This window comes from Canis lupus, chromosome 20 (genome assembly GCF_003254725.2).
Source record: "Canis lupus dingo isolate Sandy chromosome 20, ASM325472v2, whole genome shotgun sequence".
In the NCBI taxonomy this organism is placed as follows: Eukaryota; Metazoa; Chordata; class Mammalia; order Carnivora; family Canidae; genus Canis; species Canis lupus.
In genome coordinates, this window is record NC_064262.1 from 27,758,105 (window position 1) to 27,780,559 (window position 22,455).

At 40.4% G+C, this 22,455-nt stretch overlaps 1 protein-coding gene and 1 long non-coding RNA gene across 10 annotated transcripts in view; one reads left to right on the forward strand and one right to left on the reverse strand.

Moving 5' to 3' along the window:
* Positions 1-22,455, forward strand: part of LOC112666013 (uncharacterized) — a 127,575-nt gene that overhangs the window by 32,826 nt on the left and 72,294 nt on the right. For 4 of the 9 annotated variants that reach the window (XR_004807631.2, XR_007404176.1, XR_007404175.1 and 1 more), the window contains exons 2-4: positions 16,709-16,952; positions 17,746-17,836; positions 19,154-19,344. This is a non-coding gene — a long non-coding RNA (uncharacterized LOC112666013). Of the gene's footprint in view, positions 1-4,135; positions 4,266-13,752; positions 13,799-16,708; positions 16,953-17,745; positions 17,837-19,153; positions 19,345-22,455 lie in introns of those variants that run through there. The other 5 variants (XR_003140661.3, XR_003140662.3, XR_003140664.3 and 2 more) reach the window with 5 other exon arrangements.
* SNTN (sentan, cilia apical structure protein) lies at positions 526-15,536 on the reverse strand. The gene is made up of 4 exons (XM_025456453.2): positions 15,427-15,536; positions 13,262-13,296; positions 6,455-6,594; positions 526-1,492 (listed from the first exon to the last, which is right to left on the reverse strand). Exons 1-4 carry the CDS (start codon positions 15,534-15,536, stop codon positions 1,334-1,336), a joined length of 444 nt encoding a protein of 147 aa, XP_025312238.1. The 3' UTR covers positions 526-1,333.

Consider the following 22,455-nt stretch of genomic DNA (forward strand, 5'->3'; position numbering starts at 1 on the left):
CACTTAGTATGCGCCCTGTTGAACACTTGTAATTCCTATTAAAATGGTGATAGAGGGTAAAGTCTGGAGCTTTTTCTCACAAATATGTAAACCCTTACACTTAGAATGTCTGAGGTTTGGAAAAAAGGAAAGGGTCAAGGGGTCAGGTCTTGGTGGATTGGGAACACTGTAGGGTGAGACCAGGGGTGAAGTTCTCCCTCCTGAAAGGGTTTCTTCACATATGTATGTGAGGCTTTTGGTGGTGGGCTGGGAAGAAAAGTCAAGATAAGGAGGAGGGGTTTTGGAAGTTACAATAATTTTACAGTGAGTAAAAGTCTTTGTGAAAGTCTGTCTCAAAGGCTCAGGCATTGACCTGTGTGTGTGTGTGTGTGTGTGTGTGTGTGTGATTTAAACTCAGGAACACAAGCATGAATATAAGCAGATGTGGGTCCCTGAAACATACTCACTTTTAAAAGATATTCTCAAAAGTTGTTGGTTGGCAACAAAAAGTTGACAGAGATTATAAGGATATTGGGGTGTTTGGTTTTAAGTCACATTTATTCAGGTATAATTCACATACAGCAAAATCTACCCTTTTTATCTAGTGTAAAGTTCTAAGAGTTTGACAAATGTGTGCAGTCATGTAACCACCACCACAATCAAGATATAAAGCATTGCCACCTCCCCCAAAAGTTCCCCTGTGCCCATTTGTGAACAACTTCGCTTCCCACCCACAGTTCTGGTAACCACTGATCTTCCTCCCCCTGGGTAGTTTTGCCTTTTGCAGAATGTCAGTAAAGTTTCTATAACTTTTGAACCCAGGTCAAGTAATAAACTCTTTTAGCATCCTGATGCCCTTATCATAGTTATATCGTATATACAATTGACTAATACATTGTTAAGTGTCTACTTCTCTTCTGCTAGACTTATGCAGGCATGTTCCAGGGTGGAGATTATGGAGATAGTTCTTTACTGTATATTTAGCAATACCATCAATTAGAGGCTCGACAAATATCAATGAATGAATAAATGAATGAATGAATGAGCAACCTAATGACTATAAGGAAAGTGTTCATGTTCTAAGTCACTACGAAGCAAAAGCAATTTGATATTCAGTGGTATCAAATCTATCTTATTGTAAAGCACCCAGAGACTATATTATTCAAACATTCCTCAAGAGTATGCATATACTTTTCGAGTTATATTGAATCTAAATACTAGCAATCAGAACCACCCCCAGGCAATCCCAGATTCATGAGCAGTATGCTCAATTAATTTAAAATAAAATGAAGAAAAATCTTTAGATGTTTAACACTATTACTATTATTTTGTCTAACTGCATATTTAAAGCTATTTATTTCATGATTTTTACACTCCATATATTTTGCAGCAAATCTGAAATTACAGTGATGCTTAAGAGCAAAATCATGAAATCCTCAAAATCAAGTTTATCTTCAGTGTGCTCGTCGAGTTCAGAAAGGAGGTCTTTGTATTTGGGTTTGGTTTCTTGGCCCTGTGAGAATAAAGAATAAGTAAAAACTAAATTTGGTTTGCCACCTTGGTTTTACAGGTAACAAGCAATAAGAAACATGTTATTAACATGTTATTGTAACATAACATGTTCTTAACAATATCATGTCAAGTTGCTACTAGTGCCACTAGTTGAGCACTATGTTAAATCTTTTCATGGGTTATTTTGCTGAATTTCCATGGTGACCTTATTGAATATATTATTATTATCCCCACTTTACAGATGATCACCAAAGATTCAGTGAGAATTAAGTCACTTGCCTCAACCTAGGCAGCTATTGGTATAGAGCCAAATTCATAGTCTTGGCTTCCTGATCCTGGAGCCCACACTCTAAACTACTAAGCTATCTGCCTCTCTAGAAACATAGATACGTTATGTTTTCAGAATTTCAAAATATGGGATGTCTTGGTGGCTCAGCAGTTAAGCATCTGCCTTGGCTCAGGGCGTGATCCTGGGGTCTTGGGATCAAGTCCCGCATTGGGCTCCCTGCAAGGAGCCTGCTTCTCCCTCTGCCTATATCTCTGCCTCTTTCTGTGTCTCTCATGAATAAATAAATAAAATCTTTTTTTAATAAAAGAATTTCAAAATATAATCTCTTTCTTTTTTAAAAACATAATCTCTTTGTTATGGGAGAAATTCACTCTGTGTTGCACTGAACAATAAAAATGTCCAGATATGTGAAATAAAAAATGCTAATAGAAAATCTGTGCTTTGGAAAACTGTTCAGCATTTAGTCTGATCATAAATCACACCCAAGTCCATAGTCCTCATAAATAGATTGAAGGAAAACATATGAGTAGTACATACATGGAGAGGCTTTTTAGTTTCCCACCACAGCTTGTGAAATATCTTCCCAAGTGGCATTAAAACATTAAGGTCATTTGGTTCTCTGTTATTCTGAGCTATGTTTGCATTTAGTTCAACCCCAAATGCTCACCCATGTGCTAGCTGTAAAAAGCTATCACAGCAATGACTAAGGCCCTTTAGGAATGATGATACATTCCTCTTACAGGCTAGACCATTCTTGTTTCTCTAGGCTCTTGTTTCTCTCAAGAGGTCCCACCTAACAGTGAGGGTGAAAGAGCTTCCCCTGCCTAACTGCAGGGACAACTAAGTGCTACGTTGAAAGGGTCAGATCCAAGGTAGAGATAGGATTACTTACTGGTGAAAGGGCACACTGCTCAAGGGTCAGAGGTGGGTGTAGATCTCACTTTTTTCTTTTTAAAATATTTATTTATTTATTTATTTATTTATTTATTTATTTATTTACTTACTTACTTATTTATTTATTTATTCTTTTAAGAGAGTGAGCATGAGTGAGGGTAGAAGGAGAGGGAAAGAATTCTAAGCAGACTGCCCACTGAGTGCAGACCCACCTTGGGGCTTGATCCCAGGACCCTGAGATTAAGACCTGAACCAAAGTTGGAGGCTTAATCCACTGAGCCACCCAAGTGTGCTAGATCTCTTTTTTTTTTCTGCATATTGGAAGAGCACCAGAGTTGACCCAGGTCTAGCCCTCTTGGGGACTGACTAGCCATCTTGTCTTAGTTTCTCCTCTCCTCCTCTCCCCCCCTCTCTCCCTCCTCCTTCTCCTTCTCCTTCTCCTTCTCCTTCCCCTTCTCCTTCTCCTTTTCTTCTTCTTCTTCTTCTTCTTCTTCTTCTTCTTCTTCTTTCTTGTTCTTCTTGTTCTTGTTCTTGTTCTTGTTCTTCTTCTTGTTCTTCTTCTTCTTCTTCTTCTTCTAGATTTATTTATTTATTTATTTATTTATTTATTTGAGAGAGAGAGAGGCAGGAAGAGTGAGTGGGGTAAGGGGTTGAGGCAAGGAATATCCAAGCAGGCTCCTGCTGAGTGGGGAGTTGAACGCAGGGATCCATCTCACAAGCCATGAGATCAGGACCTGAGCTGAATCCAAGTTTCTGATGCTTAACCAACTGAGCCACCTAGGTACCCCTTGTTTTTTTATATCTTCTTAACAATACATTTAAAAGCTCAGTTTTATTGTATCTGGCTGACTACAGAGGATTAAGATCCCCCAAGTCTTGTTAGCTTATGAGAAAGGAGATGCTCTTCTCAGAATGCAGGCCTCAGCTAAAAGATCCATCTCTGTTTACCAAAGAACCCCACATGGGGATGTAGGAGGAAGCCTGGTTAGTAACTAAGGGGCTGCCATCTTTAGCCATGGCCTTGGATGCCCCTACCTGCCTTAAGGAATCTCACAGAACTGGGTGCTCCATCCAAGGCAGCATTCTGACATTACACATTTGGTCCATGAAGTTAAACTATTGCTATTAAAATTGAGAATGCCCCTGAGTCCCCTGGAGTCTCCTGAAGTGTGGCTTCTGCTTTTGGGTGCCTCTCATAGGAGGCAGGGATGTGTCTGCTGCGGGAGATCCAGGAATTGGCTGCCTTTCTCAAGTGTAGCCTACACTGAGGAACACAAGGCTGAAGGTGTCTTTCTGAATGATTGGCTTTAACTTTTCCCCCCAGCTGTTCTCAGAGCTCTCAGAATTATAACACCACCCCTCCCCTTATCCAAGGTCTCCCAGAGTTTCAATTCCCGGGATCAACTGTGGTCCCCAAGCAACCATTCTCCTTCTGACAAATCATCAGAAGGTCTATAGAAGCCTCATGTGAGGTCACAGGGCCCACCATCACTCACCTCCCTTCACCTCAGTCACGTGGTCACAAGAAGGGTGAGTACCATCCAATAAGGTACTTTGAGGGAAAGACCACATTCATGTAACTTTTATTAGAGTATGTTGTTATAATTGTTCTATTTTATTATTAGTATTGTGACTCTCCTACTGTGCCTACTTTATAAATGAAACTATCATAGTCACTGTGTTCATAGGGAAAAGTGGTCTGTAGAGGGCTCAGTTCTGTCCCTGGCTTCGGCCTCCACAGGGACCTGGAAACTACCCTGCTCATGAGGGGGGAGGTGACTGTACATCAGAGTGACCCTCTGCTAGGTGCTCATTCTCATGTTTGTTGAAAGTTCTCTGAGGATTTGCCCAGCCGCCAGCCAGGAGGCCTTTTTCTCTCTGGATTCTGTCATTCTTTTGGCCTCTGATGTAGGCAAATGTTACAGGATTTACTCACCCACACCTTCCTTAAAGACTCTCTAGAACGTCTTACTGCTTGTCAAATTCTGCCTACTAATTCTGGCTGAAAAAGTCTTTTTTTAAAAAGGAAAATTCAAAGAACAATACAAAGGATTCTTATTCTTCTTGTAATTGAAAATATGTGCCCTTTGACCTATATCACTTTGCTTCCCCCTCCCTCCGGGCCCTGGCAACCATCATTCTAGTCTCTGTTTCAGTGAAGTTGGGTTTTTAAAAAATCACTTATTCGTGGATCCAGATCCAAGGTTGATTTCTCACATAGTCTTTTGAAATAATCAGATTCACAGGAAGTTGTCCCCTTGGCCCAGCGTCCCCTGGTGGATGACACCTGATGTAACTGTCCTATATGAAAGCCCACACATTTACATTTTAATAGAATTATAATACTTATCTTTTTAATTTGTCAGAACACACATAGCACCCTAGACACTGCTTCCTTTTTAGTTTTTTCTTTCTCTACCTACCAATAAATATTGGTGGTCTAGACTTTGCACGAGCCCCCCTTTTCTTCTTACACATTTCTCCTATGCCAGCATTTCCCAAAGAATGCTTGTAGACTGTAATGCAGTTTTAGGTGATATAGGAATAAATATTAAATACAAATTAATAGTCATCTATTCTTTTACTACCTTCCATTTTTACCCACTGAATTGACATTTATAATCATGATAAAGTATTCCTATAAATTTATTTAAGTAGGGAGTTAAAGAAAAAAGTTCTAAGTGAATTATCATACAGGCTATAGGTAGATGTGGGAAAAATATTAGTATTTCAGTGACTGAAGGTTGGGGAATATGCCTGTATGTAATTGAGGTCGGTGACCTAACTCTGACTTCTATATTGCCAGCACAAATCTCTATTCTGATCTCCCAAATCATATGTCCTGTTGCTCTGTTTCTCCTCTGGCATGTTTCAGGGACATCTTAAAATTGACACATTCTCATGGAACTCATCACCTCTCCCCCACCTCACCTCACCTCAAATCTGCTTATACTCCAATCTTTGTCTTCTCTGGGAATAAGGCCACCACCTACTTCTTCCCAGGGTCAGAAACTGGGGCATAAACATTTGCTCTTCTTATTTCAACACTACAGCCAATCAGTTATCAGATCCTGTTCATTCCACCTTTCAGATGTCTCTCCTGTTCACCACCTTCGTCCCAAGCATCATTGTCCTTGGTTTGGATGCTCTGTCACAGACACTCTCTCTTTGTCCGACCCCCACCCCAATTCCTTCTGCAGGTGGTGTAACTTCTTAGTCCTGGACTAAGAGGCCATGCCTGGCTTTCTCCTACCCTCAGGCTGTGCCTCTGTAATTTGGCTTCTTTTTGCCTCCTCAGCCTTATCTCCTAGTGCTTCCTGCTTTCCCTTCTCATCAACTACTTCTTGGCTGTCCCAGGTCATTGACCATCCCTACCAGGCTTTGCATATACCATTCCCTCTGCTTGGAATGCTATCATTCTCAGCCCCCACCCACTTCCCTTGCATTACCAACTCTTGCTCATTCTTCAGATCTCAGCTATACCTTTTTTCCCCCAAGAGTGCTTCTTTGACCGACTACCCCAAGATGGTCCCTCTGTTTTTAAATGCATGCTCTACTGTTTTATGGTTATTTGAATATTTCTAATTACTTTTTCAGCATGTGTCTCTGCTTTGCTGGATTGTTAGCTTGTTCATTGCATTAACTCTAGTGCTCAGCTCACTTCTTGGCATATGGTAGGTATTCATTAGACATTGTTGAATGAAACAACATGATTGTTGGCTCTTTGGGCCCTCCATTATGATGTGGCTCCTATTTCTTCATGCCTGTTAATTCACTTACTTCTGTGAAATTCCTAAATTGTGTTTGCAGCAGATTTTTGGCAGTAGCTTTTCCAAGTTTACCATCGGGGTCAGAAGAGTTTCTGAAAATCAGAGCGATGGTGGCAATGGCTTTTTCCAGGTCTGAGCCCTTCTTGAGAGCTGTGAGGGAAGAAATGACATAGTCTGGGTTAGGAATGACCCTTTCCCAGACATGGGGTTATATTTCCCAAGGGACCCAGGGGGTGCAGGTCATGTCAATGTGGCCCTGTCCTTGGAATTTTTGCCACCTATCTGAGAGTGGAATGAAGGGACATCTGACTCTGGATCTTTAAATAATGGAAACAAAAGTTTCTTCAGGAGCAAAAGAATTATTTGAATTAGGATGAGATTGCCTACCTGTTTGTCATGTGACCTTGGGAAGACACCTCACGTCTCTCAGCATTGGTTTTCTGATCTGTAAAATATTGAAGGGGTACCTACTATGTACTAGGCTCAGACTCTGGCATTGAGGATACCACACTGAATAAGACAAAGTCCTGCTCTTGTGAAGTTTGGGTTCTATGTCAGAGCATCACCTCATGCTAGTGTGATACAGGGGATGGCATCCAAAGCAAGCTCTTTGATATCATGATGGATAAGGGACTCCCTTTGACTTACAGCCTCAGTCATAATGACTTCCCAGCTGGTTTCTCTGGTTTCAACCCCTTGGAAGGGTGGTGCTAACTCACTTCTTTCCGGTGGGTAGCACCCAGTGAACACAGAACTACACACGGTGCGGTGCAAAAAAGTCATTTGTTCTCTGTCCTGTTAGGCCCTTGCAATCCTCTATCATAAAACTTCTCACATATTACAGTCATTGCATTTTTAATGGTCTTTCGTCTCAACTAAAAGGCAAGTTCCAGAGACCAGGGATCGTATCTTTATCACTGTATTCCCAGTGACTGGCACAAATTTCTGCTACATAGTAGGTGCTTGTACATGCTTTTTAATGAATGAATAAGAAGAAAATAAAAGAAAAACAAAATCCTACAGCTTTTAGCCCAGGTAATGTGCAACAATTGTTGCTACAAAGAATGATGATCAGAGAGGATGACACAACTCTCACAACAAAAGATAATACAACTTTTGTATTGACAGTGCACTATACTTCTGGTATTTTCCTAAGGGACTCAGCACCCAGAAGTGACACAACTAGATGTGGCTTCTGCCCTCTTACAATATACTTTGCAATCTAGTGAGATAATAAGCAATAATCAAGAAGAGATGTGTCTATGAATCTGTTTTAATGTATATTCAATAGTTATTTGTCCATATATATATATTACACATACTTATAACTTGTGATGTATGAGGCAAAAAAAGGTGCAGAGACAGAAAAAATTTTTAAAAATACATCTGGGAGGAAAACTACTTAGATAGCTAGTCTTGGAGGTCTCTGTGTATAGACAAACATTTAAGCTAAGACCTAATGGATGGGAAGGATCTTGCCATGTGAAAAGTGTTGGGGGGGGGGTGTCAGGCTGGGATTCGGGTTATTCCGGATGTCCCAGGCTTGGGGAGCAGAACGCATGAAGGCGAAGATCAGAGGGAGTCTGGCGGGTTGAGGGAGCTGGAAGGAGACAGGTGTGGCAGGAACCTAGAAGGGTGTTTGATTAGGAAAGGAGGTGAGACTGGACCATGTAGAGCTTACAGCCCCTGAAAAGGAATCAGACTTTTCTTTGCAAATATTTTCTTCCAGTCTGTCAATTGTTGAGTTTTTTAATCCTTTCAATTGAGATCTTTTGTGGAGGAACAGTTTCTAATTTTTATAAAGTCTGATTGCCAATTTTTCCTCCTATGAAAGATTTGTACTATGTAAAACTAGAAGTTTTATAATTTTATGGTCTACATTTAAATCCATGATCCATTTTGAGTTCATTTTTTGTAAAAGGCATGAGACTTAGGTGCAAGTTCATTTTTTCAACCTGTGGATGACCAATTGCTTTTGCACCAGTTGTTGAAAATACCTATCCTTCCTTCGCTAAGTCATTTTTACATCTTTGTCAAAAATCAATTGGGCATATTGTATGTCAATCTCTGGGTTCCCTATTCTGTCAACAACACATTGTTTTGATTCCTGTAGCCATATAGTAAACCCAAACATAGGGGAGAGAGAGTCCCCCACTTTCTTCTTTTTCAAAATTATCTTGTTTATTCTAGGCCATTTCCCTTTCTGTATATATATAGAGAGAAACTTGTAGTAAGCCTTCAGAGAAATTTGAGGAGAATTGATGTATTTGCTATGTTGACTCTTCCAACTCAGGAACAGTATGTATCTTCATCCTCATACCACATTAGAGATGCTGGAATGATGTGACCTTACTGAGGACACACTAATGATAAGTGGCAGAACTTGAATTTGAATCCATGTGGAACACATAAGCCTCATGATGATAGGGATTTCTTTTTCTTTTCTGTTTTCTTTCTTTCTTTCTTTCTTTCTTTCTTTCTTTCTTTCTTTCTTTCTTTCTTTCTTTCTTTCTTTCTTTCTTTCTTTCTTTCTTTCTTTCTTTCTTTCTTTCTTTCTTTTTTTTGCCTGTCTTGTGTTCTGTGGAACCTGCAATATTTAGGATAATGCCTGGCACATAGTAGGTGCTTCACATATATTTGTTGAATGAATGTCTGCTAAACCTGTGTTCTCAGCTTCTTACTCCCTGATTTCCTTTCTAGCTTCTTTTTTAAAAAAAGATTTTATTTATTTATTCATGAAACACACACACACACACACACACACACACACAGAGGCAGAGACACAGGCAGAGGGAGAAGTAGGCTCCATGCAGGGAGCCCAGAGTGGGATCCATCCTGGCACCCCGGGATCATGCCCTGAGCCAAAGGCAGATGCTCAACCACTGAGCCACCAAGGCATCCCTCCTCTCTAGCTTCTGATCCTCAGTCTCACTGCCTATGGCTCATGCCTGACCTTTCCTACTTCTATCTGCTTGTCTAGTGGCTGGCTCTCCATCTAGCCTAGAGCTCCAGCCTCAGAACATTCCCTGCTTCTTTGGATTTGATTTTTGGCTCTTTATCCCTCTATCCTTGACCACCTTTTCCCTTCATCTCGGCCACATCCATGAAACCCACAGTTAGAATTGAGATTCTCCTCGATTACCCAACACTGTGCTGCTCATCAAAATCCCAGGAGATAAGTATATTCTTCTAGCTTGAGTCTATCTGCCTTTCCTGGGATGTGTGTATTTGAGGGGGTGGGATGCTATATGGTGGTAACCTTGAATTTAAGTGGCTAAAGAATAAACTCTATTTATTCTGTCTTTATGAAGCAAATTGCTTAGAGGAGGTAATTCCCTAAGAGGTAAATATTCCTTCAGTAATTTTGGCCATTTGATTTATTAAGTAACGACTAGGAGCAATTTGGGAAGGCTTTAGTATGAGCTGCTCTACTGGTAGCGTCTTGCTCTCCAGGCTCCACCTTTGTGGTGAGGAAGGGGTGTATTTGCAAGCTGTGAGTGAGTTTGCAAATAATGACAGACACCTTCCTTGTTTACTCGGTGCCAGATGCCTTTCAAACATAATCTTATTTAATGCTTAGTAAAACCCACAGAGGTAGTACTATTTGTGTCTCAATTTTACATATTGGAAATTGACACATGGAGAGATTAAGTGTTTTAAGGTCAAATTGCTCAGAAGTGGCAGATGAAAGAATTGAAAGTCTCTTTGACTACAAAGACTGTAGAAACACCTGCCAGTTTGGAGGATCTCTTTGTAAGGCCATCTGCACAGAGGCAGTGGATTCCAGATATTGTTCAGCTCCAGGAGGAAGTTCAGGTCCATCTGCATTCTAGATGGGGACTCTATTTGGAATGAGTCAACTCCTCTTCCTTCTCCACCATTCTTTTAAACCCAACAGGAATTTCCCCCTTGACTATGACATAGCATATGTTCATAGTAAGAACTGAACTAGAAAATATTACAAATAAAAGATAACAAGATGCTCTGGTTGTCTTACCAATAACTCATGATACTTTGTGAGATGTTTTGGTTTCCTGTTTTTATGGTTGGGTTCTTCCCTTAATAAACTCAGCATGTTGCCTTTTAATTCCTGCCCTGTCTGCTTCACAGAGTTGTGAGCAAATATGTGAAAGCATATTGTAAAGGGCTAAGTCCTAGTAAAAACCCAAGGGTCAATGTTTCTCTTTTTGGCATCTTTTATCAGCTTTCTTGCCTCTGGAAGGGGAGTGTTGGAGAGGGTGCTAAACCAGGCACTTCATATTGACCTCACCTGCTATTTCCTACTTTACTTTTTATGATTTAACAATACTAAACGTGTGTAGTCTCTTACTCATACTGTTCTGCAACAGATATTTTTGGGGGAAATATTTATTGCTAGGCTCTGTCCTACTTCTGGGGATGGGCCACTGAGCAATATCAAGAGAACAATACCTAATTTCCCGGTGCCTGTGTTCTGGAGGATAATAGTAATGAACAATTACAGAGCAGTATTTGACATTCTAGTCATTCCTCCATAGGATGCACAGGATTCAACTACTTAGCTCTCATACCAGCCTTCAGAGGTGGGTTCCCCCATATCATCGCCACTTTATAGGTAAGGAAACTGAGGCTCATGAAGGTAAGTAGCTTGCTCAAGGTCACACAGGCAGTCTGGTTCTTTACTGCGATGCACACTACCTTTCAATATTGTTTTTCAGGCAGTGTATTTCATAGGACTCTTTCTCAAACCCCCAGATTGGGCAACATGTCCCTCCTTTGTGCTTCTCTAATTCTCTGAACATAAACTTATCATAACCCTCACACTAAAACTGTTCATCTGTCTACATTTCCTTCTGGATCAGAGAGGTCCAAAAGAAAGGTACTGTGAGCCATAATGATAATCTAATCTTTCTGGTAGCCACATTAAAAGAGTGAAAAGAAGCTTACAAAATCATTTCCATAACATATTTTATTTAACCCAATCTATCAAAAATATTATCATTTCAACAGGTGATCAATCTAAATAAATTATTGAGATATGTTACACTTTGTTCTACTAAGTCTCTTAAATCTGACTTACCAATTACACTTACTGCACATTTCAATGCTCAAGATCTACACGTGGCTGGTGGCTGCTATACTGGACAGAGCAGTTCTAGACAGTGTGTTCCTGAGGACAGTTACTACAGTTTATTTATCTTTACTACACTCATTCCCAGGCCCTGGCGTGTTGTGGGCCTCGGTATACGTGTGTTGTACTGAGCTGACCAGAACTTCAGAGCCATCCTCTGCCTTGTTCCCCTCACTTTCCCTGGAAAATGGCACACAGCTCTAAACATTAGATCTAGTGAGTTCCTGGCGTATTAGCATAATAGAAATCCAACTCTCAGTGAAGCAAGGTGTCAGAATTGCCTCATTTTAGAACTTTTCCTAATATTAATTCTTTTTGCAAATGGAGAAATGAAAACCTGCTGGAGAGAAGTGGTTTGTCCCAGTTCACATAGGTAGTAATATGGCAGGACTAAAAACTAGGTCTCTCTAGGTCAGTAGTTTCCCCAAAACGCTAGTGCTTTTCAAAATTCTCTGCTACAAAACTGCTTTGGATACTAGAGGCAAATATGTACTCATCCCCTATTCCTATCCTCAAGAGATCAGGGCATAGGGCCGAGCAGCCAGCAGAGAAAAATGTGGGTTTATGTTGACCTCTAGTCCATGCTCTACCTGTGTCTTATTTCAGTGGATAACATTTAAAACCACTTGCCACTGAATAAAACCTATTCTGGGAAGTTGAGCCATGTTTATCCTGTGCTTTTTTAAGGCATGGGAATAATGTGGCCCAATGGTCCGATGAAAGGAGTCAGGTCCTAGGAATGGTGTGTGTGTGTGTGAGTGTATGTGTGTGTGTGTATGTGTGTTTCAAGGGCAGTAAGAGTGATAGAGTTACAACTCCCCTCAACCTCCGAGAAGGGATAAATTGTATTAGACATGTGGTGGGACAATTATCAAAAGTATCCAAAATCATTTAAATTGTAAAACAGAAATCATAGCTTTCTTATTGTGATAGTATAAAAATAGTAGTTTCATCGAGATGGAGATTTATTTAAATAAAAATACAGAGTCTCCTTTGGAGATATTGGCTAGACACCTAGGAAGAAAGACAATTGCAATATAGTAATATCCATTTATGTTCATTACTCTGTAAACATTTTAAAGCCACAAATTTTGGAATAATGATCCAAGTTTTGAATGACTTTTTTCTTATATTGTTCCTTCCATGTCAATATTGTTATCTCTAAAGATATTTTCCTGATAAAAATTGAATTGAGGGGAAATATTTACATTTTGAGGGTTGGCCATACTGTGTTTTCACTCCATCAACAGAGGCAGTTGGGGGTCGATTACATCCTGAGTCCAATGACCATTTGTGAACTAGATATTGATGGCCTTGCTCTGGACACACTGAGGATTCTGCCCATAGAGAGGCAACTGGACTCATGGGAAGCGGCCTGAATTAGGAGTCAGAGGATCCACGCTCTCATCTTTGCTTGGCCTCTTATGGACCGTCTAGGTTTGGGCAAACTAATTCTTGGACCTCGGTTCTCAAATCTTTAAAAAAGAACATGATGTTATGCTATATGTTGGCAAATTGAACTCCAATAAAAAGAAATTAAAAAAATAAATGATACAATGGAAAAAAAAGAACATGATGAATATTTAAGGATGTATCCACAAGTTCTCTTACATCTCTGGCATTCTTTAATGTCCTCTTATATCTATTCTTTGTGTGCTATCACTGTAGAAGAGAAATACGTACCATTGCAGTCACCCCATGACTTACCTTTTATTGTAGCCAGTTGTTTTGATATCGAAATGCTGCCAACAAAATGAGAGAAACAGAATGATTTTGGAGCTTGGGTATTTATTTCAACATCTCAAGTAAAACAATACAGAGACACCTGGCTGGCTCAGTCTCGTAATGGTCAGACTCTTGTTTTGGGCTCAGGTCATGATCTCAGGGTCTTGAGGTCAAGCTCCATGTTGGGCTCTGTGCTCAGTGGAGGTCAGCTTGGGATTCTCTGTCTCTTTCTCCCTCTGCCCCTCCCCTGCATGCACACATTCTAAATAAATAAATAAAATATTTTTTACAAATAAAGCAATACAAAGATTTAAAAATTAATTTGTTTTCAGTAAACCTTCACTGACCCTGTGGGTGGAAAGTCATCTGTCTTTCAAACTCCTTTTTCTCCTTGCCACATAGTAAAGACATGCTCGAGTATGTCTAGTGCACATATCCTAGTGTTTCTTGCATTTATGTCCCCACAGGGTTAAATTCTCTCCAATGGAAAAGAAGTGGAAAAGTGTGGTCACCTTCCATGTAAGCTCTTCTCTGTTCTTTCCCATTTCCACCTGACTGATGTAGAAATTATCCAGGGCACTTTGGAAACCTCATGTTAAAACCACTATCATCCTGGGTCTCTACATGGCTACATTGAGTAAATCTGCTACAGACCTGAACCCTCACTCCAGACTGTCACACGAAAAAGAAAAAAATAACTCCTTGTTCCATAAAACACTAGGATTTGAAGTTGATTTATTTGTTCTGAATCTAGGTACTGTGCTGGGGGTTGGGGATGCCTCAGTGACTGATGGGGACATGTTCGTGCACTCTTGTGGCTTAAGGTCTAGGACTGAAAACAGATATTAAGCAGGTATTTCAATAAAAAGTAATGGCATAACCAGATTTGCATTAGGGGAAATTATTTCACTGATATATCAGGAAGAGAATGGATAAGGGGCCAGATGGGAAGTAGGAAGATGAATCCTACTCCCTTAAAAACTGCAAGTCAAAGTTTGATTGATATTTCAACCCACAATGACTAGAATGGTTTTCAAGAAAGCCAATAAGAACAATAGCACTTGGTCACATCTTTGACAATTCCTTAAAGGAAGCTTCCTGGTTCAAGATCTGGATTTGGCATTAACTAGCCAAGAGTGCATCACTTTGAGGAGCCTCTTTTTTTTTTTTTATTTTTAAAATTAGGGAGCTGGACTCTATGATTTTTTTCTGAGATTTATTTATTATTGTTTGAGAGAGAGTGAGCAAGCAGGGGAGGGGCAGAGGGAGAGAGAGAGAGAGTCCAAAGCAGACTCCACACTGAGCACACACAGCTCGGTCTCACGACCCTAAGATCATGACCCTGAGATCACAACCTGAGCCAAAACCAACAGCTGGACACTTAACCCACTGTACCACTCAAGGTCCCCAAGGACTGTACAGTTTTTTAGAACTTTTATGGTCTTCTTGGTGAGTTCCTCTTGATTTTCTAGAAACTCTGCACTGTTATCTGTTATTATTTCCTTTATACAATGTGCTATCTTTCACTTTGCATACAATGCACCTACAGCATGGCTTGTGTTCTTTCTTTCTTTCTTCTTCCTCTTCTTTTTTTTTTTTTTTTGGCTTTTGTTATTTTCTATTGCCACAATCTCCATTAGTCTGTGTGGGCTTTGAGACCAAGAGTTTATGCAATTTATCTCAAAACCTTCCAACCCTCACCTAACAGAGTGCTATCTAGCAGTTGTTAATTGTTCAAGAAAGTATTCTGAACTATAATACATCTCCTAAATAAAACTACACAAGAAAGAATATTTTGAATTTATTAGTTATAATTTGACACATTTGAATGATATGAAACAATTTCCCTCTGCCATGGGTAATCTGAAAGAATTTGTTGTATAGGTAAACTCCTTGCTAATTTTGATTTACAAATGTTTCTCAAGAGGCACTCAAAGATATTTGTGTTAATCAAATCATCTTTTCAGTTTGCAGTAAAATCTGCCCAGTTGTTCCCTTTTTTTCTCCAATTCAACTTACAGCTGTTTTGGGGTGGGTACTAAGTACCAAACTTAGAATATCTTGACCATCGAGTTGACACGAACTCTTTGGAAACGCACTTGAAAGCTTAAATGAAACTCATTAAAGGAAAGCCACGTGCCACTGACCTTTTAGGCATTTTCCTAGGTGCTAATGTGGATGTTGGGGCTGCAGAAAGACTGGGGTCCCCTTCCAAGTGGAGTGCTTGGTCCCGGCTACTGTGCATACAGCCACACATATCTGGTCGTTTGTTGTGTGTTGGTCTTTCCTAAGCAACAGTCACTTGCCCACTGTTACTATTGTTGTTCACTCCATGACAACTATATAAGGCTTTATTAGAAGAGCTTTTTGCTAGTGTTACTGGACATTAAACCATTCAGACATTCGACAAATATTTGAGTGCCTGCTATAGGCCAGGTGCTGGTGCTGGTGATACAATAAAGAGCAAAATCAAACACAGGCCCTGATCCAGACAGCTTAGTGGGAAAGACAGATAATCAAGTCATCACACAAAAAATCCCACCCAGGAACAGTACTATGCAAGGGGATGCTATGAAATTGGTGTCAGTCAGGGAGATCAGAGAGGCTTCCCAGAGGAAGTGATGTTTGGTGATGTGTGGGAGTTAAGTACATGAAAGGTCAAAGGTCCACATCGTGGGTAGAAGGAATAGCCTGTAGTAATCTTGGGGGAGGGAGGGAGTATGGTGATCAGGAGGGATTAAAAGAAAGGCCAATGTGTCTAAACCGGAGGCTGAGGAAGAAGAGGAGGCATGGTGGATAAGACCATGAAAAGCTTGTAGGTCACAGTGGGGGATTTTCACCCTACGTCAAAAGAAAAGGAAAGCATTTGTGGATTTTAAGCAAGGAGGGTAATCAAGTTAGATTTACATTTTGGAAATATCACTCTGGCTTCAACGAGAATAATGGTTTGTAGAAGTGGACAGTATAAATACAAGAATACTGGCGGGAAGGCTACTTCTTTTGTGTTAGCTTAGAGGTCTTTCTGTAAAAATCAGGGAATGTGTCAGCTCAGTCAGATAAGTCTGGTTCAGGGAAGACATGACCAGCGATTACTTAGATCACTGGTGAGTTGATGGGTGAGAGGAAATGGATCTCAACAGAAGCTATGAATAGCCATTGTCCAGGCTTTGAGTTGGCTCCAGGACACTGCTATCTTATTACTGCATCACTGGTCACTGTGTACCATATGGCCATGTCACTCTCATTGCTTTATGGGTTTTCTTTTCACTCCTCCCGTACCTGCTGGTGAATTCCCTTAGCATTTTTCATTTAAATTGGAGAGAGAGAATTTGATTGGCTTCACTAATTACTGGTGTCCATACTGGTCAGAGTTTCAATGCCAGCCCACCCTATAGGTTGTCAAATAGCCTGTGCAATTATCTCTTGTAGATCAGATAACCCTGAGCCAACCTCACCGCCCCTGTTCAGACCTGGAGCTGGTTTCCTCACAGAGGGCTCTGGATATGTTTCCCAGAATCTGGAGCTGTAACACAGATTCTAGGTGATTCTGACATGGACTGCATTGGAGAACTGCGGGTAGTGGTGAAAAAGAAGCTCTACAGTGGAAAGGTCTAGGTTGGAATTCTGACTCTTCCACTTACTGGTTGTGTCTGGACTAAGATCCTCAACACTGGTAAGTCTACTTCATCATCTGCAGAATAATACTTTCTTCAGGGAATTATTGTGAAGCCTGAATGAGTTGATTTTGGTGAAGCAGGCAACACAATGTCTGATGCGTAAGGAGCAGCCAACAAATAATAGTCATAGAGAAGATGATGTTAGAGATGACCTCATCATCAGAGTTCTGGCAAGATGCAAACCTAACTCAGATCAGCACCAGAAACACCCATGGAAGGATTACTCTGGGTGGAGTTAAGAAAGTAAGCATACACGTTGAGGCACGCAGAATCTGGCAACAATAAGAGACTGCTGGCACCTGTAGTCCTGAAGGGGCAAGGAGAAGAAATTGTATTATGGAGCCCAGTGACAACAGGATTCTTATAGCCAGGGCCGCTTCACAGCACCGTGGTTGTAGGGAGCAGCCATGGCTAGAAATCAGGCAAAGCAGGTAAAGAGTGGGGAAGAAGTAGCCCACATGCTGACCTCTAGCCAGTGTAGCAGGGGAGACTCAGAGATGGAATCTGTAGGAATTAACCTCTTGGAGCATAGAGGAGGGCCGAGAATGGAATAGGAATGGGTAAGAAACAGCATGATGATGATGAAAGAGAAGAAGGAGGACATGAAGGGGGAGGAGGAGGTAGAGAGGAACAAGGGGAAGGGGAAGAGGAGGAGGAAAGGATCAAATCATCCATGGCATTCTCAAAAAGACATAGCAGCATCTGTTGACAGGTCAGATGACAATTCATGATTTTTTCCTAAGCCAGTATCTCATAACATCATGGAACATTTATGCTATTTACACACAGGGCCAAACCATCTGGAAAAAAAATATTAAAAAAAATCTCTCAATCAATCTGGCCCTTTGGCAATACGAGGATGGCACATGAGTATTCTGAGGTAGGTATCAGTTTGGGGAAAGGAAAGGTGTGGCTTGCCAGTACGGATCTGACGAATGACCCCACACGGGTTTACCGCGGCACACAAGACCTTGTTCCCAAGGTAGCAACCCTAGGGCTCTTGCTGTCAGCTCAGCAGCCTGAGGGAGTGCTCTGTCAGCAGGGTGTTGATGGTGCTGAGGCTTGGTAAACTATTTGAGTGAGAAAAAAAAATGTCATCAGAGGAGAGGTTTTTGCTCACGTATTTGCTCTCACACCTTGGTTCACTGCCCTGCTTCTCTTTTTCTGGTGCTAGGTTCTGGAACCTCGGCAGCTCCATGATTACATTTTGGGGAGTCTCAGAATCTCTTGAATGATATGATGTAAAAATGTTTAAGTATGTGTGCATTTTCCTAACTGGAAGGACTGCTAGATTTTCTAAGTGTCTTATAACTACCGTGAAAGTCATTGCTGTCGGCAAATGCCATCAGCTTGCTCATGATGTCACCTTTTGGAAAAGAACCACCAGCCTCATCCCAAGAGGAACTGTGTGTGGACTCCTAGTTTCTCATTCAATTGATGTGATTGTGAAAACGTGTGCTTGGAATAACTGGCAGTGTGCTAGGTGTTTAATAAGTACTTTCTTTTCTCCTCAACAGCCACTAGACATAGGAATTCCGATCGTTTACAAGTGATGAAATAGAAGCTTGGAGGTTTTAGATGACTTGTTCAAAATCCTATGGCTAATAAATGAGTGAGGCTACATTTAAACCTAAGGCTGTATAGTTTCAAGCTTAATGCTCTTTTTATTATATCCTGTTGCCTCTCACTGCACTATTTGTTCATTAAAATTAGAGCTGTGGTTCTTGTTTCCTCAACTGACACCCAACTCTCTATAAATTCTATGAGAAATCTTACTATAATGCTCTAGCCCAAATTAGCTTCTTCTTTCTATTTCTCCAAAGCACTTCTTACTTCTATTTTAATACTTCTGATCATCTGCTTTGAATATGTAATTAGTTACGGTTTATCGTTTTCTCCTCACTAGAGGGTGAACATTCTCATCATCAATAGCATTGATTTATAACTGCCTAAGTACAGGACTCTGTGCTATGCACTTCACATGCAATTCTTAGAATGCTCTTTTGGTGGCACTATTATTATCATTTGCATTGTGCAGATGCCTTACACAGATTAGGAGATCAGGGCTTGCCCAAGAGCACACCACAAATACGACTTGGGAGTCAAACAAGGTCTTTCTGACTCCAAAAATCACACTCTCCACCACTATCTCCTCTGCAGGGACTGTATCTTAATTATTTTTGTATCTTCCTCTCAGGGTCTAGCAACCTGCTCAGGAAATGTTTATGAAATTGGACATTTGTTGACTACTATGTGACCCAGAATCTAGGATGTGACAATCGCCAGGGCAAGTCGGGCATATATGTGGTCCTGGGAGATACATAATGTCCAACGCTCCCTCCCTGCTTTGAGAGGATCTGAGGATGAAATGAAATCCCGAAGAAAAAGGTATCATGTCCACTAAGGGAAGAGACGACAGGAATGAAGGATATGTTTTGCCCACAGTAGAACCCCAAAAACTCTTCATTTGAATATAGTACAGTTTATGTATCTGTATATCTGGGTTATTTCCATTTTGGGATCATTATGAATAAAGCTACTATGAGCATTTTTCTATGGATATTTTTGTATACATATGCACTATATCTCTTGGATATATATCTAGGAATAGAGCAGAGCTGCTGGGTCATAGAATAAATTATGTTTAATTTTCTTAGAAACTGCCAAATACTTTTCCAAAAAAGATCGCTTCATTTTACACTTCCACCAATAGTATTTGAGTTCCACTTTTGCTATATCCTCACCAACACTTGGCATTGCCAGTCTTTTTAAAGCTTTATTCACTCTGGTATCACCATGTAGTTTTAATTTGCATTTCCTTGATGAGTAATGATTTTGAGTACCTTTTCATGCTTACTGGCTCTTTGGTTATACTCCTTGAAATACTACTCATCAATAAAAAAGAACAAACTACAAATATGCATGAAAATATGAGTAAACTCCAAAACCACATGTTGAATAAAGAAGCCAGACACAAAAAAGGAATACATATGCTGTATGATTCCATTTATATGAAGTTCAAGAGCAAGGAAAACTTTTCTCGAGTAATGGAAGTTAAAATAGTGCTTCCCCTTTGGAAGAGAGAGTGATTGTGAAGGAGCACGAGGAGACTTTTGTGGATCATGAAAATGTTTTATATTCTTGATTTGGGAGGTGGTCATATGAGTGTATACATGCATGAAAATGTTTAACATCGTTAAGTTTATTAAAACTTCTGTCGAATGAATTCACTTGAAGAATGAAGTTAAGGAAGCTTGGTTCATCTCAGTTTGAAAGGCCACGATTAGGAAGGCACTGCCTGTCTTCTGGCACCAGGCACCCCTGTGATCCCAACAGCTGAAGAAAGATGCTGCTCAGCTCACTGACCTACCAGGGCTGATTTTGCCTTTGAGCACTGTTCTTCCTTCTGCTAGGCCAGAATGAGCCTTAAGAAGTTCTTTCTCCAACTAAATATGTCTTTAATTCTATTCATAAAGATGATCCTTTCCTTTCCAATGGGAACTTTATAGGGATAATTTAGTTTACAGAATTTTTCTTCAATTTTGTTGCTATAAGCTCTGTTGAATAAACTAGAAAGATGGGCTCTGGGCATTGGGCATCAACTTGTATTGATTTTTTTCAAGGCCTAATCTAATTCTGTTACTCTATAGACAGCTCTGTTCTTTTTCTGCAGTAAAAGGAGACCAGATTCTTTCTTTCTTTCTTTTTCTTTCTTTCTTTCTTTCTTTCTTTCTTTCTTTCTTTCTTTCTTTCTTTTCTTTCTTTCTTTCTTCTTTCTCTTTTTTTTTTGTAAAGATTTTATTTATTTCATGAGAGACACACAAAGAAAGAGAGAGAGAGAGGCAGAGACACAGGCAGAGGGAGAAGCAGGCTCCATGCAGGGAGCCTCACGTGGGACTCGATCCTGGGACTCCAGGATCACACCCTGAGCTGAAGGCAGATGCTAAACCGCTGAGCCACCCAGGGATCCCCCAGATACTTTCTTTCTTGCTGAGATAGTACCTTATGTAGCCAGGCAATAACAATCTAACTTTTAGATGGTAGTGTCCTTGCAGCCAGTGGCACTGGCCCTCCCCTGACATTTTTTTCCTGATTGATCTTGTTGAAGTGGGATGCTGGTGTGAAGCACAATGAGACTTACATAGATAGCTAAATCCTCTTTTGGTAGCCATGATTGTAGGCAAGGACACAGGGTTGTCATAAAATATAAAGGTTATACTCCACCTCTGTAATCACCATTCAGTGATTCTCTATTATGTTGTGGTTTCGTATAATTGTTTAAAAAATATATTAGAATACACATAACATAAAATATACCATCTTAACCATTTTTTAAGTGTACGGTAGTAGCAGTAAGTATACTCACATTCTTTTCTTGTACAACCATTACCACCATCCATCTCCAGAACTCCTTTCATCTTGCATAGTTACCCATTAAAACAGTAATTGCCTATTTCCCCCTCCCCTCACTGTATACATATGCCATGTTTTGTTTATTCATTCATCCATCCGTGGACACCTGGGTTGCTTCTGCTTTTTGGCTATTGTGAATAATGCTGCTATGAACGTGAGTGTGCAAATACCTGTTTGAGTCTTTGCTTTCAATTCACTTGGGTATATACCCAGAAATTGAATTTTGGAGCATATATTAATTCTATTTTTAATTTTTTGAGGACCTGCCACACTGTTTTCCACAGCAGCTGCACCATTTTACCTTCCCACCAACAGTGCACAAGAGTTTCTATTTCTCCATACCCTTGCCAATGCTTATTTTCTGTTTTTTCCTGTTTTTTTTTTTTTTTGTAGTAGCCATTCTAATGAGGTGGTATCTCATGGCAGGTTTGGTTTGCATACTTGATCTTTGTGGGTCTGTGTGGGGATGGGGCACAATCATTTGTAATGGTGTTTACCTAGAGTAGAGCAATTATTTTCTAAAAGTTTTCTGTTTTGGGAGGCTGTCTCATTCCTATCCTTTTGGCTAGAGAGGGTAGGCTTCTGTTGGGGCTTTTTCCGTTTGTGCCCTTTGGTGTTTTGGGTGGGTGGGTGGCTTCCGTCTCACCCAGTCTGGTATACATGAAACAAAAAGAAACCTCAGGGAACTAATTGTCCTGTTGTTTGAGTTCTGAGGACCCTTGAATATCTGTCTTCTTTTCTCCATCTCTTAGACTTGTGTTTGTCTTATGTAGAATGTCGAGGGTTTTTAGATGTGCTTAGCAGGAAGATGAGGGAAAATATGTCTACTCTGTCTTCTGGGAAACAGAGTTCCTCTGCAATGTTAGAAATGTTAGCTTATTTAAATACTTGCTGTCTATTCATAAACTTACCCAGAGAGTTAGTGACTTGCTCAAGAGCCAATTTTCTGATCTGATGGAGGACAGTTTCTATGACCTCACCACACTTTTTTGCCACTCACAGTACCCACATTCATGGAACTCCACTGCATTCTTGTCCCTACTCATTGCCTTCACAGGGCTGTTTGTCAGTTTTGGTTCGAGATTG

What these genes read in the sequence shown, in the direction of transcription:
- SNTN (XM_025456453.2), bottom strand. Translation starts at nt 15,536, where the DNA reads ATGTGTGGCTGTATGCACAGTAGCCGGGACCAAGCACTCCACTTGGAA. An exon ending in CCTAGGAAAATGCCTAAAAG is followed by an intron (nt 13,297 to 15,426) that starts GTCAGTGGCACG and finishes TTTTGTTGGCAG; the next exon opens with CATTTCGATATCAAAACAAC. An exon ending in ACAACTGGCTACAATAAAAG is followed by an intron (nt 6,595 to 13,261) that starts GTAAGTCATGGG and finishes CTTCCCTCACAG; the next exon opens with CTCTCAAGAAGGGCTCAGAC.